The sequence below is a fragment of the Cavia porcellus genome, unplaced genomic scaffold (assembly GCF_034190915.1).
Source record: "Cavia porcellus strain 051 isolate PalLab524CR breed Dunkin Hartley unplaced genomic scaffold, mCavPor4.1 scaffold_1, whole genome shotgun sequence".
In the NCBI taxonomy this organism is placed as follows: Eukaryota; Metazoa; Chordata; class Mammalia; order Rodentia; family Caviidae; genus Cavia; species Cavia porcellus.
In genome coordinates, this window is record NW_026947484.1 from 57724941 (window position 1) to 57738259 (window position 13319).

The 13319-nt window shown below is 41.5% G+C and overlaps 1 protein-coding gene across 1 annotated transcript in view; it reads left to right on the top strand.

Moving 5' to 3' along the window:
• Usp8 (ubiquitin specific peptidase 8) overlaps positions 1-12512 on the top strand; it is a 61393-nt gene extending 48881 nt beyond the window's left edge. Inside the window, exons 15-19 of the mRNA XM_003471868.5 lie at positions 95-305; positions 1849-2085; positions 3067-3209; positions 11371-11503; positions 11655-12512. Coding sequence (XP_003471916.1) covers positions 95-305; positions 1849-2085; positions 3067-3209; positions 11371-11503; positions 11655-11840 — 910 coding nt within the window. The 3' untranslated portion in view covers positions 11841-12512. The remainder of the gene's footprint in view (positions 1-94; positions 306-1848; positions 2086-3066; positions 3210-11370; positions 11504-11654) is intronic.
• The last annotated feature ends 807 nt before the right edge of the window (positions 12513-13319 follow it).

The following is a 13319-nucleotide window of genomic DNA, read 5'->3' on the forward strand; positions in this document are numbered from 1 at the left end:
TGAGTGAATGCTTTCGTGCTGACATCAAGAACCCATGTACTTTACAAAATTTTCCTTTATTGCTGTTTTGGTGACTTGAATTTTATTTGCACAGATCAAATTTGTTGGGGCATAAAGGAGAAGTGGCAGAAGAGTTTGGTATAATCATGAAAGCACTGTGGACAGGACAGTATAGGTATATCAGCCCAAAAGACTTTAAAATCACCATCGGGAAGATCAATGACCAGTTCGCAGGCTACAGCCAGCAGGACTCACAGGAACTGCTGCTCTTCCTCATGGACGGTCTCCATGAAGATCTAAATAAAGTAAGAGGCTTGGTATTTCTAGGGTTCCAAGGCTCCTTAGTATAAATTCTAGTTGGGGAGTATTCAGCAATTGTTTAGTTTATTCAGATACAGTGACAGTGTACTAAAGTGTGAAACTGTAATGCAAATCTATCTGATAGGTCTGATGGTAAGGTATGTGAAGTGCTTCCAGACATGTTTTGGTTTTGGATTGGGGGGTTGGAATATTTATGTACATGTGATAAGCTGCCTTGGGCACAGGATGCCAGTCTAAACATAGAATTCATTTAGGTTTCATATGTATTTTATACACATAGCCTGAATTTAGCTTATATAATTTTTTTTTTTTTTTTTTTTTGTCTTTTTCATTTTTATCGGTACCGGGGATCGAACTCATGACTGCCTGCTTGCAAGGCAGGTACTTATGCCGCTGAGCTAAATCCCCAGCCCCTAGTTTATATAATATTTTAAAACAATGTTTTTACATGAAACAGTTTTGTGGTGTTTAATTTTCCATCTGTAGTTAGCGGCATGTTTGTGCTCAGGTTGTTTTGCTTTTGGAGCATTTTGGCTTTGGAGATTAATGATGCTGAATCTGTGTTTGAAAAGTCATATCTGAGTTATTAACAGTTACCAGGTTAGGGTTAGAGCGGTCTGCAAATATTAAAATAGTTACTGGTGATATGTGACCCACCAATGAAATAAAATCATAAGTGTGGTGGTTCTATTAAAGATAGCCTAAATCTTGGGGCTGGGTATTTAGCTCAGCAGCAAAAGTACCTGCCTTGCAAGCAGGCGGTTGTGAGTTCGATCCCTGGTACCAAAAAAAAAAGCCTAAATCTTTATTATATATTTATTGCCTATGTATTTATTACATAGTTTGTGTAATTATTCTGTACTATATTCTTATACTTACTTTCTAAAGTAAGAATTACCCATTGTAACCAGGTGATTCTCATGATGGTTTTTATAGTGACATGTCTCTATGTAAATTTTTATATGACAGCTTCTTTTAGCTTTTGACCATGTGGTCATCTTTTTTTCAGATACCACTTTTCTGTAATTGTGTGTGGATTTGTAAACCTATGTGTTGACATAGCTGTATTTATCTCATTCATGAGCCTAAGGGCAATGAAGTTACAACTATCTAGTTGTTGCCCTAATTCTCAGCTCTATGTAGGGCATCTTCTTTTTTCAAAACTAGACTTTCCTAAAGAATATATTAAGAAATTTTGGGGCTGGGGATTTAGCTCAGCGGCATAAGCACCTGCCTTGCAAGCAGGTGGTCATGAGTTCGATCCCCGGTACCGATAAAAAAGAAAAAGACAAAAAAAAAAAAAAAGAAAGAAAGAAAGAAAAAAGAAATTTCAGCGAGTTACATCCATTTAATAAAGTGGTGTTTTTGTGTTTGGCTAGAATGATTTTTTTGTAGCACTTAATATGAGATTTCTTTTATGAATACTACAGGCGTTTTCAAGTCTGGAAAGTATTTGAATCTTTTAATTATGTATTTAAATGTTGACTTTTATGTATTAACACAGAGCTTACATAATCTTATTTCCAGGCTGATAACCGAAAGAGACATAAAGAAGAAAACAACGATCATCTGGATGACTTCAAAGCTGCAGAACATGCTTGGCAGAAACATAAACAGCTCAACGAATCCATTATCGTTGCACTTTTTCAGGGTCAGTTCAAATCTACAGTGCAATGCCTCACGTGTCATAGGAAATCCAGGACATTTGAGGCCTTCATGTATCTGTCTCTCCCACTAGCCTCCACCAGCAAATGTACACTGCAGGTGAGTTTCAGTAGTGCGAGGTGATTAGTGGGGTAAAATGCTGTTTGGATGCACACAGAGAGGTACTTTCTCTGATAGCTCATTTCCAGGTGTTAGCCCATACACTCCTGATAGATTCCTTTTAAAAAATGTTCCTTTCGGGGCTGGGGATTTAGCTCAGTGGCATAAGCGTCTGCCTTGCAAGCAGGTAGTCGTGAGTTCGATCCCTGGTACCGATAAAAACGAAAAAGACAAAAAAAAAAAAAGAAAAAAGAAAAAAAAATGTTCCTTTCCTAGAAGTTGCTTCTGATTGAATATTCTCTCAGAGTTGATAATACGTTAAAAGTTGCTGTTTCCCTGCTTCCCTATGCCTCCTCCCATCTCTTAGTGCAGAGGATTGGCCCCAAGAGCCCTGTGCGTGTAAGGCAAGGAGTCTGCCACTGAGCTGCACCCCCATCCCATAAACACCTGCAGTCTTTTTTTTTTGGTCTTTTTTGAGACAGGGTCTCGCTATGCAGTTCAGATTGGCCTTGAGCTCACTTTGTAGCCCAGGCTGGTCTTGAACTCACAATGATCCTCCTGCCTCAGCCTCCTGAGTGCTGGGATTACAGGCATGAGCTACCATGCCTGGCTAATGCCTGCAGTCTTAAGAAGTTGTAAAAGTTAACTTGCAAGGTTCTGTGTTGATTTTGGCGTAGGCTCCTTTGTACAGAACATGTTTGCAGTGAGCAGATCGAGTCGGTACCTCCATTTGCACACAGCTCCCTGTGCCTTGGTACACTTAGTCCTGCTTCCTACAGCGCCTCCATCCCAGGCCTGCTGGGCACAGTGCAGGAGTCCTGCCTGGTTCTGGTACAGAACACCCGCCCTGCACCGGGCTGAGTTTCTTGTGGATCTGGACTCTCATGTGAACTTACCCTGCAGGGCAGCGCACTGAAGAGATGCTCTGTGATACTGTGTGAAGTCAATTATTGAGTGTCTGCTACTTACGTTTTCCACCAGGATTGCCTTAGATTATTTTCCAAAGAAGAAAAACTCACAGATAACAACAGATTTTACTGCAGTCATTGCAGAGCTCGGCGGGATTCTCTCAAAAAGATAGAAATCTGGAAGTTGCCACCTGTGCTTTTAGTGCATCTGAAACGGTAACCAAGCAAATTTTTTTCCTGTTCTGTAAGATTTTGATGATGAATTCTGAGTCCTGTGTAAATCACATTTCCTGCACTGCTTGCTGAGGAAATATGACACAGGTTATTAGCATATTTGCTTAGGGAGCCCTAGGAATGTGATGCAGAAATGACCCAGGGTGACAGCACCCATGTCATGGTTGTGTGTGGGATTCACTGCCTAATGACTGCATCTCAGGTTTTAACTTTCAATCATTACATCAGATGGAACTGTATAATTATACAGTATAATTCTAACACAAAGTAAAGTAGCAGCTAAAATTTAACATGCAAACATTAAGCATAGCAAAGCAGATTAAGAAGTGTTAAAAATGAAATACTGAGTTTTTAATTGTAGTTTTAAAGGTAAATATGTTAATGGGGGCCAGGGGCTTAGCTCAGCAGTGTAAGTGCCTGCTTGGTAAACGAGAGGTTGTAAGTTCAATCCCTGGTACTAAAAAAAAAAAAAAAAAAAAAAAAGTTAATGGTCCCAGTGTTAAATGCAGATGGTTTTTGCTCAGATTTATTTTTTTAATTTTAAAAAAGAGCAGGATGTAGGAATATAGCTCAGCAGCACAGCGCCTATGTGGCAGAGCACAAGGTCTTGTGTTTGATACCTAGTACTACAAAACAAAACAGCAATGAAATGAAACAGTGATAAGACTCTAGGAAATCTACAATAGTTTCTATTTTCCATATTGTTGTCCTCTGAATAGTTGCTAGAGTTTAGGCTTGCAAAGTTAATCAGACAATACAGTTCCTCGGAATCTGAATTGCTGGGGGGTGGGAAGGGTTGCACCTGTTGTCAGCCTAGGCACAGGCGCTGGCTCATGGGTAGGGGCTTAGGTTCCTTCCCTGTCCCCTACCCCAATCAGTGCTCCAGCTGGCTCCAGCTGGCTCCTTTGCTCAGATTTTTCTAACCAGAAAAAAAAAAAAAAATCTAGTCCTATAATAGTAGGATAGTGTGAAAGTTATAAAACACAGGCAAGATCTTTTGCTGTCATTCTTTGTCTTTCTGGAATCCCTCTGTGGAGTGAGTGGGAACTCTGAGGCAGTTTGACCGATCTTTACAAAGGGAATTTCTTTTTATTGAGCAGTGCTCAAAGAAAGCAGTACTCAAGTTTTTGCTTCAAAGAAAACATTTCTATTTGATTTAGATATTTAGGCAGTTGTTTGTGTTAATTTCAACATGGATATGTTCAGATTTCTTTTTGAAAGATCTAACAAAAGCTTTTTCTGGGGGCCGGGGATTTAGCTCAGCAGCATAAACGCCTGCCCTGCAAGCACGCGTGGTCGTGATCACGAGTACCAAAAACAAAAACAAGCTTTTTCCACCAGTTTTTCTTCTGTCTTGAGGACTGGAGAATTACGAACATGCTAACTGTTGGCTATGGATCTATTAAAAGTTTTATTGTTGTTAGAGGATATTCAAAATGTATTTGGTTCAGCACTGTTTTTAATGTATTTTATTGGTGCATATTTAATAAAATTAGTTTTCAATTAGGTGTTTTCACACATACGTATAACATAATTGATCATATCCATCCCACAGTGCCCTCCTTTACACTTCCTTTTCCTTACTAATGTCTAATAATAGTTTTCTCAAACTTTCATCTCTTTTTAACACTGTGTGTATTAGGGGAAATATGTAGTACTTGCCTTTCTAGGTCTGCCCTATTTTGTTTAACATGATGATTTCTGGTCCCTTCTATTTTCCTGCAGCTGACATAATTTCATTCTTCTTTATAGCCAAGTAATCCATTGTGTGTAAATCTCCACTTTTACCCTCCCCTCATTGGTGGTCACCTAGGTGAGTCTGGATTTTGACTGTTGTCAGCCATGCTGCAGTTAAGGTGTGGGTTACATGCTCATTCCTTTGGGTTAATGCTGAGAAATGGTAGAGCAAGGTCATATGGTAGTTCTATTCCTAGGTTTCTGAGGACCCCTGATACTGATTGCTGTAGAAACTGTACTAGTTTCCATTCTCACCAACAGTGTGGAAGGGTTATTTTACCCTGCATCCTTGCCAGCATTTACTGGTTTTTGTGGTCTTGATAGCCATGCTGACTGGGGTAAGGTAGAATCTCAGTGGTTTTAACTTGCATTTCCCTGATAAAGATGTTGAACATTTTTTAATAAATGTATTGGCCATTTTCAGTTGTTTTGAGATGTGGCAATTCAATTTGTCCATTTCTTGATTGAGCTTTTTCTTCTTTTTTATGTGTAATTTTTATGGGTTACGTTACTCCTCTGTCCTAAGAGTAGCTGGCAGAGAGCTATTGTGTAGCTGCTGTCTTCATTCTTGACTGTTTCCTTTGGTGTGCGGAAGCTTTTTAATTTGATGTGACTTAATTGAGTTGTGATGCCTCCAGACTTACTCCTTTTGTTAAGGACTGCTTTAGCTGTTCTGGGTTGCTGTTTCTGTATGAGTTTCAGGGTTGTTTTTACAACTCATTGAATGTCACTGGGACTTTGATGGAGGATTGCACTGACTCTCTAGGTCACTTTTGGTAATGTGGCCATTTTAACAGTATTCTGCCAGTCCATGAACTTGGGACATCTTTACATTTTTTAGTGTCATCTTTCTTTAGTGTCATTTTCATTATAGACATACTTCACCTCTTTTGTTAGTTGGATTCCTAGGAGTTTTTTGTGGGTATTTGTTTTTAGGGGATAGGTAAAGCTATTATTACTGATTAATACTGTTACTGGTTTTTCAGCTTGTTCATTATTGATATATAATAGGTAACTTATAGAAAGGAATGTGTTAATTCCCCTGTAGTTTTGTTTTTCTAGTGTTTCTATCCTAATTCTCATTTTTAAAAATGTTGACTTGTATGCTGCTTCTTTACTAAATTTGTTTGTCAGATCTAAAAGTCTTCTGATGGAGTCTTTAGGGTTCTCTAAAAAAAGGTAATTTTACTTCTTTCTTATTTGTATCTCTTTCTTTTCCTTTTCTCTTTGTATCTATTTCTTTCTTCTACCTAATTGCTCTGGTTAAAATTCCAGTTCTGTGTTGAATTGGAGTGGTAAGAATGGACATCCTCCTCTTTTTCCTGATCTTAGAGAAAATCTTTCAATTTTTCTCCATCCATTATGATGTTCAACTGCGTTTGTCATGTATTGCCTTTACTGTGCTGAAGTATCCTTCATTACATAATTTCTTTAGCACTGTTACCATGAAGGGATGTTTAATTCTGTCAGAGGCTTTCTCAGTGTGATTGAGATGATTATATAGTTTTATCCTTGATTCCGTATATAGGATATATTACTCTTATTTATTTTTATATTTTGAATACTCTTTGCATCCCTGGGATAAAATCAACTTGGTATAAATGTATGATCTTTTTAATGTCTTACTAAATCCAGTGTGTGTGTGTATGTACATTCATCAGCAATGTTGGTTGGTAATTTTCCTTTTTTGTTATGTTCTTACTTGGCTTTGGTACCGGGACAATATTGGTCCCATAGAATTAGTTTGGCCTCTTTATGTCTCGTGGAATAGTTCAAGGCACATTGGTGTTAGCTCCTCTTTAAAGTTCAGTAACTGAGTCCACAGGGTCCTGGGCTTTTCTTTGTTGGGACATCTGTTATTGCTGCTTTAGTCTCACTGCTTGTTATTGACCTATTTAGGTTACGTCCTCTTGATTCAGATTTAGTAGGTCATGTGTCTCTAGAAGTTTGTCTGTTTCTTATACATTCTCCAATTTACTGGAATATAAATTTTCTTTTGAAAATAATCCTCTGGATTTTAGTGGTGTCTGTTGTAATAGCCTCCTTTCTCACCCCCAGTTGTATTAGTTTGTGTCATCTTTTAGTCTGGATGAGGATTTATCAACCTTATTTATGTTTTCACAGAATCAAGTCTCTGTGTCACTGATTCTATCTATTGTTCATTTAGTCTCTATTTCAGTAACTCTGCTCTTTATTCTATTGGGTCAATTTGGTTTGTTCTTGCTTTTCGAAGACCTTGAGAAGTATCACTGGTTATTTGAGGTAGGCACACACAGCCATAAACTTCCCTCGAGATTCTAATATGCTGTGTTCCATTTTCACTCGAATGACTTTTTAAATTTTTCTTGTGATTTAGTGACCCCAGTGAACTGTTCAGTCTCCATGTGCTTGTATAGTTTCATTTATTGCTGATTACATATTTCATCTCTTGATTTGATAATGTTGTAAGAAACTTTTTTATTAAGTATTTTGTATAATATTTCATGAGCTGCTGAAAAATATGTATATTCTGTAGTTGTTGGATGCAGTGTTCCATTGATTGATGTATGGTGTAATTTAACTTTTTTTGTTCTTGGTCTAGATGACCTATTCAGACAAAGAATAAGAATGGATATTGAGATAATGATGTCACCCACTAATAGTCGGATCCCGAGTTTCAAGGGCTATTTTATGAAATTGGATGCACCAGTGTTCAACACACATATGTTTACAACTGTCGTATCATCTTGGGGGATTGTTCCCTTACCAATGTGTATTGGCCTTCTTTGTCTTTTCTAATTTTGTCTTGAAGTCTGCTTTGTAGGATATGAGTATACCTATTCCTGCTAATTTTCAGGTTTCATTTATCTTTCTACCCCATTCAATATCACTTGCATCCTTTCACTTTTAGTCTGTGTATGTCTTTGATGGTGTGTTCTGTGCAGGCAGCAAAGGATTGGGTCTTGGTTTTAAATTCAGTTAGCCAGTCTGTGTCTTTTAATTGGAGAATGAATACCATTTATATTCAGTTGTTATAGAAAGGTGTACACTAATTCCTGTCATTTTTTCTAGTGTTTTTTTCTTAATTTTCATTTGCTTGTCTACTTTACCTCTTCTGTGTATAAGGTTTCTTTATTTTCTGCTGTGCTAGCTTAATGGTCAGGAATTTCTTTAGTTACACTTAGTGTGGAAGATCTTAATTTCCTTCAGTTGTGAAGAATACTTTTCCTGGTTATAGTAATCTAAGTTGGCAATTTTTTTCTTTTAAGGCTTGAAATATATATTCTTTGCCCTGGCCATTGTAGGGTTTCCGTAGAGAAATCAGGAGTAATTCTGATAGCTTTGTCTTATTGGTGGCTTGGCCTTATTCTCTTGCAGCTTTCCGTATTCTTTCCTCGTTCTGTTCTCTTGGCATTTTAACTATAACATGACATGGGGAGGTTTATCATGCCTGTTTGGGTTCCTTATGCCTCCTTTGCTTGGATGTCCTTATATTTTGTAAGATTTCTGCTGATTTCACTGAATAAAACGTAGTCAGTATATTTTCTACCCTTTATTTTTTCTGTGGCACTTTGTTCTACATCAAAATTTCTTAAGTTTCCTCTTTTTAACTGTGCCTGAGTTCTAGGATGTTTTGTTATCACTCTTGATTGCTAAGTGATAATTGTCACCCTTGTTTTCAAGCTTGAAATTTTGTATTGTGCTTGACCCAATGTACCGGTGATGCTTTCAGCCGAGGTAAACTCACTCCAGGATTTCTGTTTGGGTCTCCTTCGAATCCCTCTCTTTGTCGGAGTACTGCTTCATAGCTTGCACTGTCTGCCTTAAGTTACTCGTGGAGTGTTTGCATCCTCTCTGAAGTCATTAATCACTTGAAACACCAAGCTGTTCAGTTCTGGTCAGGGTTTCATCTACTTCGCTTCTTTGCCTTCAGTCATGGAGGGGTACTGGGCATTTGGAAGAGTCATGAGGCTGTGTCTCTCTACATCAGTGTTTGTGCCGAGCTTTTGTGTCTGTCGGAGCGGACCTGAGGGTCTTCCGTTTTGAGGGCTTGACCCTCAGTACACTCAGGGAGGGAGAGACATCTGCGGTAATGGCAACACTGACACAGCAGGTATGACCCGCAGTGAAAGGCACAATCTGTACCACCAGTCACAGGGGAAGGGGCAGCACCAAGAGCACCTGAAAGGCTAGAAAGTACTGCAAGGTCAAAGCCTTACTGAAGCGTAGGGTGGGAAGAGAGGCAGCGGAAGCGCAGCCAGCGTTTTTTAAAAAGGAAGAGAAGAAAAAGATACAATACCTTGTTCACAAAAGTAAAAACAATTAGCTTGTTTTAGAGAAGAAAAAAGGAAAAGGGACTAGAAAGAAAATCCTCTGTGCCCAGCTGTTTGCTCTGGGAGCCACACCTGGAGCCTCCGGTACTTCCTGTGCTCACTGCTGAAGTGCGGCACCGCGCAGGTGCTGAGCCCTTTCACCCCCAGCCAGGGAGGCCTGCTGTCTGTGGTGTCCACTGAGGCAGAGCCTGTCCGGGTTTGGCCCTGTGCATCCCCGTGGCCTCTGCTGGCGCAGTGGGGAGCTGCCCCGCTGCCGGGCAGGGGTCCCAGCAGCACAGCCCAGACACATCGGTTATCAGATAGCGGTGGCCCCTGGCAAGGGAACTAGGTGGTCAGCCCATGGGCTCGACCCTGGCACTCGCCTGGAGCCCTCCGCTGCCTCGGGTCCCTCATGCTTACACCTCCCCAAGGGCCCGAAGCCGCCCTCCCACCCAGTCCCTGCATCTGGTGTCCCGAGGCTAGGAGGGGTGAAGTGTGGGTGTCCTGTGACTGTTGGCCACGGCACCCAGACACACGGCCAGCAGGGCGGCGCCCTCTGCCTGTCACAGCAGACACCCATGGGAGCCGCAGCATGTAGTCACTATGGCCTCTGCCTCCCCTGCACTGCTGGTCACTTGTTTACCTGTGGTCTCCTGCCTCCCTGGGTTGGCACTGGGGACTGCTTCGTACTTTTCTCTGTTGTCTTTATGCTTTCACACTTACACTTGCTAGCTTTCCTGTCACCTCTTGATCCCCACAGCTTTTCTCTTTCTTCACAATATGTGAGGTGAGACTGAAAAACATACTGTTGGGGCTGGGGATTTAGCTCAGCAGCATAAGCGCCTGCCTTGCAAGCAGGCAGTTGTGAGTTCGATCCCTGGTACCGATAAAAACAAAAAAGACCAAAAAAAAAAAAGAAAACATACTGTTGTAATTTTTAAATTCATGACAGTAAGACACATCGTCACAGGTCACCTCGGCATTGGCCCCTTACTTTGAACACACGTGTCCGTGGTTCTTGCCACTTTCTCATGCAGCTCTGGAGTCCTCCTTCCTATGATCTTTAGTTGCACTGTCCTGACTGCCTTAATGTCCAAGTTGATTCAGTGCCTCCCTTTCACGGTCACTTTGGCTCTGGGGAAGAGCCGGGAGTTGCATGGTGCCTGAGCTGGCGAATGGTGTGGGTGAGGGCACAGCGCCGAGTCTGGACACGGCTGCCTCTCCTGCGGATGGTGCTGGGCAGTAGCGCTCAGCATGTGTACCCCACCTTGCAGGGCCATGCAGGAAAGAGGGCTCGGGGCTGCTTCCGGGAGTGATGGGAATGGGTATATGTGATCAGGGTGGGGAGAGCTCTGAGGGGATGAATGGCTGGGTTTTTACTGTGTAACAGGGTTCTAAATAGTCACTGTATATTTTGATCTCACCTTGTAGTTTCTTATCTCTACGTTTTAACTTTTCTTAGAGATTCACACAAAGGATACTTCTGTCCCACCATCTTACCCCAGGAGTTCCCAAAGCAGTTTTTAAACAGTGATTCAGGAGCCATATACATGGCTCGGTGGATGAGTACTTGGTTAGCACGGCAAGTCTTTGGTTCAATCCATGTCACCACAAACATGAAGAATAATCCAGAAATAACCATCTTACACCAGCATGTCAGTATCTGGGAAGCAGAGTGTGCTGCACGTAGATGCCATCATGCTGAGCGCAAGGCCACCTGTGGTCAGTATCTGGCTCTGGCCTGCCCAGCAGTACCTACTTGGAGTGGCTCTCCGTGAGTTCTCTGAGTGCTTTTGTGGTGGTCTGTATTGCAGACCTGTGTTCACCTCTGGAGAAGGCTTGTTAATAGTTCTAGCCTGTGGAGGAGTTGGGGACCCTCTTTTGGACCCACCTCTGCCATACCAGCTGACTGACCTCACTTAATAGTTAATACTATCACTTAATACTTAAAACCTCACTTTCTTCATTCATAAAATGGAAAGGTCCTTCCACTACTCAAATTCTGAATCTTTGACTTAAAATGAACTTAATGTCATGGCTGGAAATCCAGCTGTTGATGAGTGGGGATTTATTCTGCTATCTGAGAATAATTCCTGTACTATTGTGTTCTGCAGTTTTTCCTATGATGGCAGGTGGAAGCAGAAACTGCAGACGTCTGTGGACTTCCCACTAGAAAACCTTGACTTGTCACAGTATGTTATTGGTCCAAAGAACAATTTGAAGAAATACAACTTGTTTTCAGTTTCAGTAAGTATCTCCTTGAAGTAAAGACTCTACCCAAAAAAAACTAATCCAACAGGAGTTTCAAGAGATCCTTTAGCCAGGAAAATGAGAGCATCGTGAGCCTGAACTGAGCTGAGTGGTTATTTTCATGGATGTTCTGTCTTGTTTTGCACAGAATCACTACGGCGGGCTGGACGGAGGCCACTACACTGCTTACTGTAAAAACGCAGCAAGACAGCGGTGGTTTAAGTTTGATGATCATGAAGTTTCTGATATCTCTGTTTCTTCTGTGAAGTCGTCAGCAGCATATATTCTCTTTTATACTTCACTGGGACCACGAATAGCCGATGTAGCCACATAAGGAGACGCAGGTGCCGAGTTAGGTTCTCAAAGGCTGAGCAGCACAACTTCTGAAATGCCTATGCGGTAGCAGGCGGCCGGCCGTGCGAGGGTTCTAGGCCCGGGGAGCTGTTCCTAGCACTAACTCTGATGGTCCAGGCCGGCGCTCTTACCAGAACTGACAGGCAGTGTTAGCACGAATCGCAGTAAGCAGCCCGTCCAGGTACCAGTTATTTCAAAACAACTTTTTTAGTCTGCTCCAAAGTTAAAGTAACCAACTAGCAAAGCATTATTATACTACTGGTCAAAGAACCACTGTAACCTTCATTTCCCTTTTCACTCTTATGGCCTTTTCACATTTCTGACCCCGGCTTGATCTCTGATCCTCTAGATGATGGAAAGCAGGTAGGAATGTATGTGTACATATTTATTGCACACTTGCACATCAGATCGATGTACATAGTTTAACGTGTTCTCTTGGTGAAGCTTAGAGCTCAGAGGACTGCATTTTAGTTTTTTTGGCCTATCCTGAGTAACTGCAGTGCTTTCTTAGGGAAACGACAGGGCAAAGCTATTTTTCTGTTGGCTTTGGGCTGTATTTGTGCACTAAATCTTTATTCTAAAAAAAAACTTTCTTTAATTTTTTAAAAATGAGAATCTCATTACTACATTAAAATCTTAATGAGAAAAATAATTTAAACTCTGTAAGTTTGTGTCTTTATTGATATATAACCAGTATGGGCCAGTACAGCCTATGACGGTTTTAGATTTTAGACTTTTTAATTAAGTGTATTAGTATATTTTAGACATTGACAATTGTCACACTCATTATAGGAAATTGGGGCATGTATGTGATACACTGAAGTCTCCCTTCTAGGTTTTACATCTTACATCACTGGTTCACACACGAATTATCTGTGCTCACACCCCTGCTCTGCAGCCCATCACTCTGGCTGTAAATTTAGTTCCCTGACCCTCCCAAATCGCTATTCCATTCTTCTTCCGTTTGGTGCCAGCGCTGTGTGGGTGCCAGCACTATGTGCAGCAGTTGTGGTCCTTGGCGCTGGAATTAAGAGAAAACAATCCCAGACTTCCCAGAGTAGACTTCTTAGGGGCTGCAATCCAAGGGCCAGGAGTCAGGCCGCCTGCAGAGCGAGCCTGTGGTGAGCCACCTGCACCGAGGGCCGCATAGCAGGGGAGTGGGACCTGGCACTGACCTCAGGGGCTCGGTCCTGCACATGAAACCCTCCCCGCAGAGAGCCCACCAGTGCCTGAATGCAGCCTGTGAATGTACCCTGGAGAGGGCGAGACCCTGGGTGTTGAATGGAAAAGCTGACACATTTTTGTGTTCTGTAGCTGGTTGGAAAGGTATTGGGATCTTAGCTAAATGACTGGGTCACGTTCCAAAGCTCGCAGAGCCATCTGAACAAAGACAATTTTTTTCAGTGCTGAGGATCAAATCCACAAGTTTTGTGCATGCTAGGCAAGCGCTCTACCACTG